General features: G+C 45.4%; 1 protein-coding gene across 2 annotated transcripts in view; it reads right to left on the bottom strand.

Moving 5' to 3' along the window:
• Nucleotides 1-39: 39 nt before the first annotated feature.
• The window catches only part of LOC104985498 (alpha-adducin-like), a 52,618-nt gene continuing 40,597 nt past the window's right edge, over nt 40-12,060 (bottom strand). For both annotated transcript variants that reach the window (XM_010835705.1, XM_010835712.1), the window contains 2 exons: nt 4,635-4,849; nt 40-1,022 (listed from right to left, as the gene is read on the bottom strand). In XM_010835705.1, coding sequence (XP_010834007.1) covers nt 804-1,022; nt 4,635-4,829 — 414 coding nt within the window. In that variant the 5' untranslated portion in view covers nt 4,830-4,849 and the 3' untranslated portion in view covers nt 40-803. The remainder of the gene's footprint in view (nt 1,023-4,634; nt 4,850-12,060) is intronic.

The raw sequence follows: 12,060 nt of genomic DNA, 5'->3' as shown, positions 1-12,060 counted from the left end.
AAACCAGCAGGTGGCTCGTGACCCAATGGAAACCAAACCCTTCAGTCAGTCAGAGCTCATTATCCAGCGCATCAAACGGATTCTCGCACAGTGCACGGAGGCTGAGACAGCTGACCTGCAGGGTGCCCAGGCTCCACCTGGCCTCGTGCATGCTCACAAATTCAACAGCCACAACAAAGCGCCATCTCTGCACAACTAACCATTCTGTGCTCACATGTACCCACCCAACATTTTCCTTCTGACTTTCTATTGGAATTTCTCTGTTTCTCGTTCATTTGCAAACAGCAGTGAAGAATGGTAAATAAGAAAGGCTGGCTTGGCTGAAATAAGTTCAGGCAAAATCAACATGCTTCTCCGCAAGCATTATTTCTGATTAGTTTTTTTCTTTTTAATTCACAAAGGGTCTGAGAAGCCACATATTAATAAAAAGCCATCTGCCTAAGAAATAACAGTCTCACTGGCTCCTAACAAAAGGAGCCCTCTGCAGTCTGGCTGATGCTCGGTCGGTAGAGACGCCTGCAGTGCAGAGACCCAGGCTTGGTCCCTGTGTCAGGAAGATCCCTGGAGAAGGAAATGGCAACCTACTGCAGTATTCTTGCCTGGAGAATTCCATGGACAGACAAGTCCGGTGGGCTAAACTTCACGGGGTCGCAGAAGAGTCAGACACGACTGAGCAACTAACACAGAGTTAAGATATTTTCAGGCCTATCTTTTATTATAACTGAAGTTCAATTTAAAAGAAAAACAAAACTCAATTCCACGCGTTACACTATGAGTGCTCACCTATTTGACTTAACAAAGACCTAGGAAATTCGACCTGGAAAACGGCAGAGCATGTGCACAGTCAGAAAGTACTCACTCATGTTCAAGGCCGCCATCCCTCCTTGTGGAGCTGCCGGGTAGACATTGGGTACGTTTGTGGTCATGAAATCTGCAATCTGCTGCAAGGCCAACAGGCCTGTGGGATTCTTCCCCTTCTTGAACTGTTCCTGTATCATTGACTCCAATTCTTCACAGAAAGCCTAATAAAAGGCAAATTAAAACAATGAGACACCTTGAGACACACAGCAAGGCTCACTATCACACAGATCAACTTTTTTTTGTTTTGTTTTCATCCACTGCTGCAAAGGCAGATGGGTATTCTCACACATCACTGCTTGGAACAGAAATTAGTACATTCTTTTTGGAAAAGTAATTTAACAAGGTAAAAGCTAAACAATCTGAATAAACACTCTATTCCTAGGAATCATTTCTAAAGAACTAATCAGAGATGTGCTCAAAGGTTTATTCGTAAGGATGTTCATTCCAGTATTACCAATAAAAGGGAAAAGAGGTAACAGTCTACATTTTAAACAGAAGAGAACTGATTAAATACACTCAGTCGCCTTACAATGTAATTCTATGCACACATTCAACATGAAAGGCAAAAAAATTAAAGACAGCAGGCACTGAGAACATACAGATACTGGGGGAAAAAAAACTGCTTTGTCATCAAGGAACTTAAAGCTTAGTAAGGGAGATGCAAACAGAAAAAGTCCCTAGTACAAGGGACCGACCGTCTGTCTCAGCAGCATTCTGGATGAGCCGTATGTGCAATACAGGGCCGAGCTTAGCTGTGAGCAGTGAGCCTGGAAACACCCACCTGGATCCCAGCCTCTGGTCCCAGTAAGCAGTCACTAGCAATGAGCTTGTCTGCTGGCTTGGTCCTAGCTCCTGATGGTCCAACAGCCACACTCCCGCCTCTCAGCCCTCTGACAGCCTCTCCCCAGTGACCATGTCACTCAGTTCACTGTGGCCTATTTCCACCCTCATGCCCGAGACCTCCTCATTCCTAGCAACTGCGCCCCTCTTTGACCTCGGAGCCAAGCACGTGCTCTCCACACACCCTCTCCTAGTGTCTAGCTCACCCTCCTTTCAACCCCATCATGGTCCTAAGACCTCATGGCAAGCCAGCATCGTCCCCTCACTCAGCTGAGGCCCTTGGTTTAACACTCTAAGCACACCCTTGCTTACAGCTCTGACTCCCTGCCATTTCATCTGGCAAAATCCCAGCCCCAGGTAAATTCAACTCTTCACCCTTTCTATTCATGAGCACTGGCCTGAGCGCACCCTTTTGAGTGCGTTCCCAACTTCTCTACCGCCTCCCTCATCTACTCCTCTACACCACTCCCCGTGCCCACTCTGAGCAGATGACTTCCATGGTTACTCCGAGGAGAACAGAGAATCCTGAAGGCAACTTCACAGGTTCCCTCTCACAGCCCCCAACTGCTGGCATCCGCACGCACAGAGAGGGCCTTCCCACCCCTGGCTGCAGCTCCTAAAACGCAAACACCAACACTGGGTCCACGCTACCCAGGGACCTCCGGACTTACCAGCCTTTTCTCTAGTGTCCTCCTCTTTCCGGACCTCACAGGGCACGTGGGTCAGCAGCGCTCTAACATTGACTGTGTTCGCAACACCCCCGGTGCCCCGCATGGTGCCTGGCACACACCCGATGTTGAAAGTTTAGTTTCTTCACTCTCTCCTCAGTGATGTTCACTTAGTTACTTATTCTCAAGCCAGGTCTAGATGTTGTCCTGATTCTTTCGCTCCCTCTCTCAGCTCTCCCTCCACGTCCATCAGCAAGTCCTACTCATCCCACCTTCGAAATACACAAAGGAGCCCGCCTCTCCCCACCACCACCACCGCCCTGGCCAAGCACCACACCTGCTGTTTGAAGGCAGCTTCCCCTCTCGTCCTGTGCGACGCTCTCTCCCTACCAACCCAGAATGACTCAGACTGAACATCGCCATTCCCACCTGCAGCCCTCCAGTGACCCTCTGCTGTGCTCTGAATGCAAACACTTCTGAGCTGAGCTTACAGGCCTCCTAGGACCGTGCCCCGTGCCCTCCTCCCCTCCAACCACATCGCACCTCCTCCTCCCTCTCGCTCCCTGTGCCCACACCGCACCAACTGCCCTTTCACTCCCCAAACTCACTCCTATCCTAGGAATTTCATCTCTGCTGCTCCCTCAGCCTGAAATGCTGCTCCCCCTCCCTGCAGGCTGGCTCCTTCCTGTCATTCAGAGTTCAGACTCCAGACTCCCTTACTCAGAGAGGCCTGTTCTAACTGGTCACACACAATCTAATCAGCCAACTGTTCCCTGCACTGCGTTATGCTTGTTGCTTCTTGGTTATCTCCTTCAACTAGAATGTAAAGTCTGAGACTTGCTCTGGGTGCTTACACAGGTGTGACACAAATGTCACAATTCACCAAGGTGTGTACTTAAGACTTGTGTACTTTATTGTAAGCTATATTATTGAGGAATTATATATGAATAATACAAATCAAACACAAAAGCTTTACATGCCTTGTTTATTGCTAAATGCCCAATTCCTTGCAGATAGAGATGATCAACATATAAAAAAAAACTCAATGAGTTATCTGCCAAGTGACAGCTCAAATACTGAGGAAATAAAACAGTGGATTAAAATGATAAGACGAGTGACACACACACAAACGCAGCGTCACCGACACGAGCAAACCGTGAAAACGAGACAGAGCAGGCCCGCATGGCCCTCGCCCCCACCGTGTCCTCTACCTGCCTCAGCCAGTGGGAAACTTTAGCCAAAGAACAAGTTTAATCAGAGATGGGAGAAATGCTGAAACCGAGGAAAACAGTCAAAGGAGACTAACTAATAACAACATAGTCATTAAGCATAGTCAAGGACCTTTAGCTGTTTCTCAAGGGCTATAGATAATACCCTGTGAGCTGTCTTATAGATACTAAAACCCCAGGTGGAGAAGTTAACTACATGATAACCAGACTGTACCCAGGACATGAGCTGCCAATTTCAAAACGTGACCACAGAGAAACGGGAACCAGTGCGCCCCAGAACTGAAGAGGAGCTGCACCTACAGCAACCAAGATGGTGCTAATCTGACCACTGACCACCAGCTGAACATGACTGTTAGAGATCACTGCTGTTTCTGCATATAACCGCCCCTCACTCTATAAAAGCTCTCATCCCCTGCTTGTGGGGGGCGGGGCAGGAGTCAGCCTTTGGACAGATGTCCACCACTCTCCCCACCAGTTCCTGGCATCTGATAAAAAGCAAACGTTCCTTTCCACCAACCTGGCCTGCTTATTGGCTTTGGAATGGCGGGCAGCCAGACCCCCCCCCCCAACGCATATGTTTTGGCAACAAAAACAGCACTACTTTACCTAAAGATGCAAAAAGGAGACACTTAGTTGGGTGTGATTGTAGTTCACATGCCGACCATAATTAAAGGTAAAACCAATCAACAATCAGATACTGACTGCTAAGGTCTACTAAATGCCCAGCACGAAGCCAGGTGTTTTGGAGGAAAGGCTAATTTTTAAATGGTCCCAATATATATACAGCCTTCCTGGAAAAGCAGAGAGAGTATAAAAAGGAGAAATAAACATCTCCTATCTTTTATGATATTGAAACTTTTTCATTTGTTTTGTCTGATGACTTGAACTAAACTTAACTCTTCAACAGCCATACATATACATACATAAGGCACTAACTCCTGTGTTCAGATAAATGGACTTTTAAAAAACACAACAGAGCAGACGAGCTGAAGAAATGGAAGCAGACAAGGGGCCCAGGGCCAAAGAAAAGCCTTACGGGACTCTGCAGGATCATGGACACCCGCTTCTTCTGCTCCATCATGTTGAAGTCCTGGCGAAGGTCTGGCGCCATGTTCCTTTCTCGCAAGTATTCTGGATTGTTCTCATCCACTCTGTCGAAATACCGCTCTTTGTGAGGGGCTGTGGTCGGGGGTGGTGAGGTCACCACTGCAGCCTGAGTGTCACCATTCATCGCACAGTCCTTCTAGGTTCCTACAGAATCAAACAAAAGAAAGCACTGTTTTGCATGCGTGCCCAGCAGCATTTCATGACAGTGCGTCAGCCTGATAAACGGTCTCCAGCACGAGGGCACCCCAACTGACCCACCAGGCAGTCATGACGGGCGGTGCTTGCTCATGGCTTCGCACGCCCATGGCTGGCCATCATCCCCCACCCTCCCACCAACCAGGGGCAGTTTTGTCCTTACCACTGTTCTTCAGCAGACAATAGGAGAACAACCTAACAAAGCTACCGTATCCTCTGACAAACTCTTTAGATATTAAAAATTTGACCCCAAGATAAAGTCACCACACTGTCCCAAACAAACAAGATCTTCTAATAGCAGCACAGTTAATTTCCAGAGACATTTGATTCCTGACATTTTCCCCAAAAAGTACTGGTGGCGACTCTGCAAAGGATTCTCCACACAGGTCAGAGGGAAGCTGCTTATCCATCTGTATTCACACAAATGGGAAATGGTCACCACCACCACCTTCTCAGTTCTGAGAACAGTAACACTGGGCTCTGAAAATGTCAATATGTCCTTGAGTTGGTAAGTAACCTGAAAAGATGCCCAAATGGCTCAAATTTAACAGTTTGCTAATATAGCTACTTACTTTACACTCTTTTTTATCCCAATCCTTTATTTGAAATGCTGTTTGAATGCATAATTTAATATTCATCTTTTAACTACTAAATCTCTAAACAGCACCTTTACTAATCATACAGACAGTTCAATTTCTATTCTGCTTCTATAACCCACTGGCTCAGCGGTACAGAATCTGCCTGCCAATGCAGGATATACTGGTTCAGTCCCTGTTCCAGGAAGACCCCACATGCTGTGGAACTAAGCCCGTGCACCACCACCACTGAGCCCATGGTCTGGAGCCTACAGACTGCAACTACTGAGGCCCATGCGCCCGAGGGCCCACGCTCAGCAACAAGACAGCAGCCCCTGCGAGCCACCACCAGAGAAAGCCCATGCAGTAGCAAAGCCCTAGCCCAGCCAAAAATAAATAAAAAAGAAGAGGCAACAGAACAAGCATCCAGCAGTTTTCAGCATATAGCAGGTATATAAATTAAAATTTCTGTATAAATTAAAAAGAAGGAAATAATCTCAGAACCCACGGGCAGAGTTTTAATGGAGAGTGAGCGAGCAACAGTTCCTCAAGCCACAGAGGCTAAGCAAACTAGGGATTTAAAAGAGGTGATTAAATCAGCAACTAAAAAAGTGAATAGTGCCCCTTTCTTACACTGTATAGAAAAAATCATTCCAAATGGAACACAGATCTAAATGTAACAGCGAGACCATACGATTCTTACAAGAAAGTGAATAAATCTTTGAGACCTTGGCTTAGGCAGTCTTATATGACACCGAAATAGCAACAAAAGAAAGAAAAAAAAAAGATAAACTGGCCTTCCTAAAAATTAAACTATTTGTGCTTCAAAGGATATATAAAGTGAAAAGACAACCCATAAAATGTGGAGAAATTTACAAACCATGTATCTGAGAAAAGATTTACATCCAGAATATACAACTTACTTCAAAAACTTGAAAGTCATCAAGCAACCTCAGTAGATGCCACAATGAACAGAACTGCCCGGTTGAGCCTAAATTCCTGACCCTCAAAATCATGAAATATGAATAATAAAGCAGAGATTTTAAGCTGCAAAGTCCTGGAATGGTTTGTTGTGCTGCAACAGATACCTATAATAACGTTCGTGATACGGGGAAGGAGAATGAAAGCAGCCAGAACTGCAAGGGAGACACTGTTCTTTACTCGTATTTGAGCCTCTCGCCTCCCCTGTCTGATTGTCCTCCTTACATTACAGGTCACTCAGCTAGGAGGCCAACAGGGCTAGGGTTGTAACACCGGACTCCTGGCTGCAGAGCCCATGTTTTTAACCTCTAAGCTGTACTGTAATTGATGATGACCACAGGGAGGGAAAACAATGTCCCCGAAGGACGGCACGGGGTGGAACTGAGGGCACAGATGCCTTGAACAGGAGGACCCAACCTTGGGAATCTGGGGCTGGCGCCGTTAGCTTTTTAATGTGCATGTGAATTGCCTAGAATCACGTCAGGGCACAAATTCACAGCATGAGACAGAGCCAAGATCCTGCGTGTCTCGTGAGCTCCCTGGTGACACCAATGCCAACGGACCCGGACCGCAGTTTCAATGTGTGTGTTAGTCGCTGGGTCACGCCCGACTTAAGACCACAATTTCAACAGTAAGTCTTCAAAGAATAACCAGTTGAAGAAAACATCTTTTTTTAAAGAGAAAGATCAATTTTGATACTGCTTTTCTGACATCTAAAGATATGACAGCATACTTAAAGTAACACTATTTTGAGGACTTCAAAGTATAAAAACAGTGACTAAAAGACAATAAAACATAAGGGAACCAATGGCCTACAAACTTACTCTTCTCTGAACATATCCTTTAAAATGTTTGTTTCATCTATTTAACCTAGTTTGTTCTATAAGAAGGACCCAAAAAACAAAATATTATTCATGGTTGTCTGACATTTCTTCATTAGATATAAATGGAAGCTGACCTTTCTGAGCCAATGATAAAAATGTTCCACTTGAATGTTTCGGGGAAAAATATACAAAAGATTACACAGTATTAAGAGTTCTCTATTACCAAATGAGTCCCAATTTTAAATCATTTTCATAGGTAAATAAGAGAGGGGAACATTTTAGTGGCAACTACAGCTGCTTCCTGGTTGCAGAGCTGACTTAAAGAAAACAATCTTTGTAAAACCAACACGTTAAAGATAAGGCAGAGATTGCTCTGAATTTATTACAAATTGCCATGTGAATGGGATAAGATAAAAAACTGAAGACTAAATGTACATGTGCTCCATTCCTTCAATAAGGAAGACTATAAACTTAAGTCAAAATATACATACTCTGAGCCCAAGAAACAAGAATAAACATAATTCCACTTTTAAAGTACAAAACCTGTATTTTTTTTATCAATTATAGCTTCAAGTTTCATTGATGCAATTTTTAAGCGTGTGTTAAGACAGCAAATTTTTCTAGGAAAATCTCTACGAAGAAGTCATTACTTAACCCAAATTTTTTAAAAAGAAATGGAAAACATACAGATTAAAAAAATTTCCTGCAACATTAGAATAATTTTTAAATAGTTTAAAAAGATCAGTGTCCAACAATACATGAGTGGTTGTAATGTAATCTGTTCAACACAGTACTATGAAACTACGAATATTCTTTAGCATAATGTACCTGAGATTATATAACATGTTTAAGTGAAAAACTATAATTTCCTATTCTACTACATAAAGTTGTCAACATTATCACTGTAGTCACACACAGACAAGATGATACAATGGCAAGTAAGCTGAATAAACTGATTCAAGGGAAGTGAGGATTAATGCTCCCCTAAGGATAATGTTCCCCTATCGCAATATTATAAAGTTGCTATAATTCAACCTGTGTAAATATTTTAAGATTTCACCAATCTTAAAATGTTGATACCCCAATCAATGAAATCTGAGAACAATACTTTCAAATAAACAAACATACACACCCAACAGAATCCAAAAGTCTGGAAGACCCATGGAGACAAGTGTGGCCTGCCCACAGGACCCTTCATACTCACCCACTTCTCTCCATCTCTACCACATCGCTCTAACCTAGACAATTAGCACTCACCTCCTGGACACACAGTAGCCTCCTCATTAACTTCTCTACTGCCCGTTTCTTTGACATTGCCCCCACCAACCCATTTTTCACAGTGAGTACAGAGTTTCAAAATGTAAATCAAAGCATGTTATTCACCCCTCTACTTAAAACCTGACAAGGTCTCAGGAGGAACCTTTGCCAGATCTTGCTTCAAATAAAGTGTAAAATAAAAATCTAAAAATAACATTCAAGACAATTAGAAATTTGAACAATAACAGGAATTGGATAGCTTTAAGTAATTACTGTTAATTTTAGGTCTAATATTATGGTTATATTAGATACATACAGAAATGTTTACAGACAAAATAATGACATATGGAATTTGCCTAAACTGTGCATGGGATAGAGGGAGAGTAAGGGTTACACAAAATAAACAATACTGGCCAGGGGTTAATAACTGCTGAGACCGGACAAAGGATAAACAGAGTTCACTATACTGTTCTACGCCGTGCGAGGCTGAAATGCTCCTAGAATAAAGTGCCTCCAGATCTTACATAAGCTGCTCTCCATCTGCCTTCAGATGAGCACATTTCAGCATGCTCTTTCAGACAGATATGACTGATATTGGGATGAAAGGACATTTTAAGATTAACTTTCCTTTTCTACTAACATCCCATCTAACCACTCTGCCGAGAATGTTATTCAGGAAATAACAGAAAGTGTGCCCTGGAATATTCTTTCCTAGCAAAGGTGTTCCAGCTCCAGTATGATTCACCTGCACTAATGTGTAACTAAACCTCAGATCAGAGACCAAACACATTTCCGCGTCTCTAAAACATCTAACGAGCTAATTCTAAAGCTCTGGGGGTAGATTCAATTACTTCTTGGCATGTCCCTTCTGGCACACACATTTTGAGAACTATTCCAACCATTCACATGATTTACTTTTGAAGTCCTAAAAACAGAATACTCAAAGCAAAGGCTGAAACAAGAAGGTGGCCATGAACAAAACTCTCCAGGTAAATCGAATGCCAGAAGACCCAGAGGGTCTTTTCAGTTTCTCACTGTTCTTAAAACGAGCTCAGAAAGCATGAAGACGAGGCAAATACACCCGGGGGAGCAAACACGCTCACGCAGTGTGGCCGCGGCGGCCTCTGCTGGTGCCCGAGGCCCCTCACCCCCAGCTGCAGACAGCCTTGGGAACTGTCAACAGGAAAACAAGGAAAGAGGTATCTGTCTCTGCAGTTTCCTCCTTCCGGCCACTCCCTCCTGATGCTTCATACATCTCATCAGAGCTGCTTTCCACACCACGTGCAAGGCACCAGAGACAGAAAGTTACAAAATGAGCAGATTTTAGACAAGTAAATGCACCTAAATATCCTTCATGCCATGAGAAATCTACTCATGTGTCAGCAGGGCAAAAGTGTCAGGGGAGGTAGAAAAGCAGAGCAAGGATGTTACGAGTTGAATCCTATGCCCCTAAATTCATGCTGAAGCCTTAACTCCTACTCCTCAGAATGTAACCTTATCTGGACACAAGTCACTGCAAACAGAATTAGTTAAGACAATGTCATACTGGAACAGGGTGCGTCCTGGATTCAATACTGATCTCAATACCGATCTCGGGTGGCCTCGGCCAGCAGCGGCCTGAAGCAGTGTTTTGGTCCCCAGCCAGAGACTGAGGTTAGACCACGGCAGTGATAGCACTGAATCCTAACTTCTAGACCACCAGGGACCAGTGGCCAGTGATGAGGCCCTGGCCCATCAGCTGTGTAGAAATGAATTTCCACATAGAGACAGAGGATAGTGAGACAAGTATAGTGTTTATTAGGAGAAAAAAGAGTGCACGTGGATAGACACACGGGTAGGTTCAAAGAGACAGTCAGGCCCTCACGAGAGCTGAGTCACTTTTACGGGGCACTTCTTCCGGGTTTCCTTTGGCCAATCATCTTGCTTTGCCTGGTTCTGAGTCCATACCTGGTTTATCTTTGGGTCCTCCCATGCGCAAGAGCATCTTTCAGTCAAGGTTGTTGCTACTGCTGCTGCTAAGTCGCTTCAGTCGTGTCCGACTCTGTGCGACCCCATAGATGACAGCCCACCAGGCTCCCCCATCCCTGGGATTCTCCAGGCAAGAAAGAACACTGGAGTGGGTTGCCATTTTCTTCTCCAACTCAGTCAAGGTAGATTTTAGCAAAGAGGACTGTGGGTGGGCTGACATCGCTTACTGTAGAGGGGAGGCCCCCTCCCTTTTGACCTCCAAGGAGCCCTTCTGGGCATGTGCAGTCAGGGAGATTCCCCTGACTTCGAAAAGGAGGGATATGTGGTCTCTCTCTCCTCTGGACAGGCCTCCGCTCTCCTCCTCCTCGCTACTTTGGAATGTCTGTCCACAGGGGAGGAACTCCGGCCCCTCAGCCTGGGGCCCATCCAGCCCCCGCCTCAATCTGACTGGCGTCCTTTCGCAGGCGGGACCTCGGGACACAGACATGACTACAGGGGGAAGGCCACGTACAGAGGCCCCCTCACTGTCTCAGAAGGAACCTGCCCTGCTGACACCCTGACTGGGCACGTCTGGTCTCCAGAACTGAGACGATAACCTCCTGGTTCAAGTCACCCAGGCTGTGGGGCTATTCATGGCAGCCCCGGGACACTGAGAGAGAGGGCCGCCAGGAAAGCTTCACAGGAGAGACGCTTTTAGAGCTAAGTGGCACTTCCAGGCTGGCCTGGGGCAGGAGGCAGTCAGTTAGTCAATGAACATCTCTGGGAGGGCTCCGTAACATTTGCACCCAGAATGAAACGACACACTCCGTTAAACAGAAGCTGGTCTCACCAAAGAAAAGGGAGGGGGTGGACAGCTAGATGAGGTGATGTGCATGTTAAATAACTGGATTGTGGGAATCATTTCACAATGCATATACACATCAAATCATCACGCTGTATACTTTAAACATATTACAGACAAATGTACCTCAATAAAGCCAGAAAAAAGCATAAAACAAAACAAAAACAAGTGGAGCCTTCACTGGAAAGAGTGACAAGATTTTAAACAAGTTTGGCGGAGCTAACACTGAAGGCTGAGCCCAGGCAAAGCGCTGAGAACAGTGCGGCACAGAAAGTCCACACCCTGCCCGGCGCCTCGGTGGGGAAGTAGAAGGCACAAAGAAGTCCCCATCAAAAATTCATTGCAAATTCTCAGAATCCTTCCACTGTGGAAGGGGTGCTCAGCCAGGCAAGGAAAGGGGAAGTTCTAACATCTCCTGACAAAGGAGCCCGGCACTGGAGCCCCCTCCCAAGAAAGATAGAGCACCACCACAGTGAGCTACACCTCCCGCTGCCTACGCTACTACCGGCCCACCCACACAACGGACAAACACCTGCCTGTGTTTAAGATTCCTCTTCACAGCTTCAGGAAGTTCTGTGCCCTGCCTGGGGCCCCGCGGCTCACCGAAAGCCTTTAAGTACTCTGATCAGATCCCTTCTATTCCTGGGTCTCCAGATGTTCCCATGGAGACGGAACTGCTCAAAAGTTCAAGATAAGCTCTGCTTACTAAGTGGT

This window comes from Bison bison, unplaced genomic scaffold, assembly GCF_000754665.1.
Source record: "Bison bison bison isolate TAMUID 2011002044 unplaced genomic scaffold, Bison_UMD1.0 scf7180017845555, whole genome shotgun sequence".
Lineage (NCBI taxonomy): Eukaryota > Metazoa > Chordata > Mammalia > Artiodactyla > Bovidae > Bison > Bison bison.
Note: the sequence above shows the minus strand (reverse complement) of the source record. Positions and strands in the feature narration are given on the sequence as shown.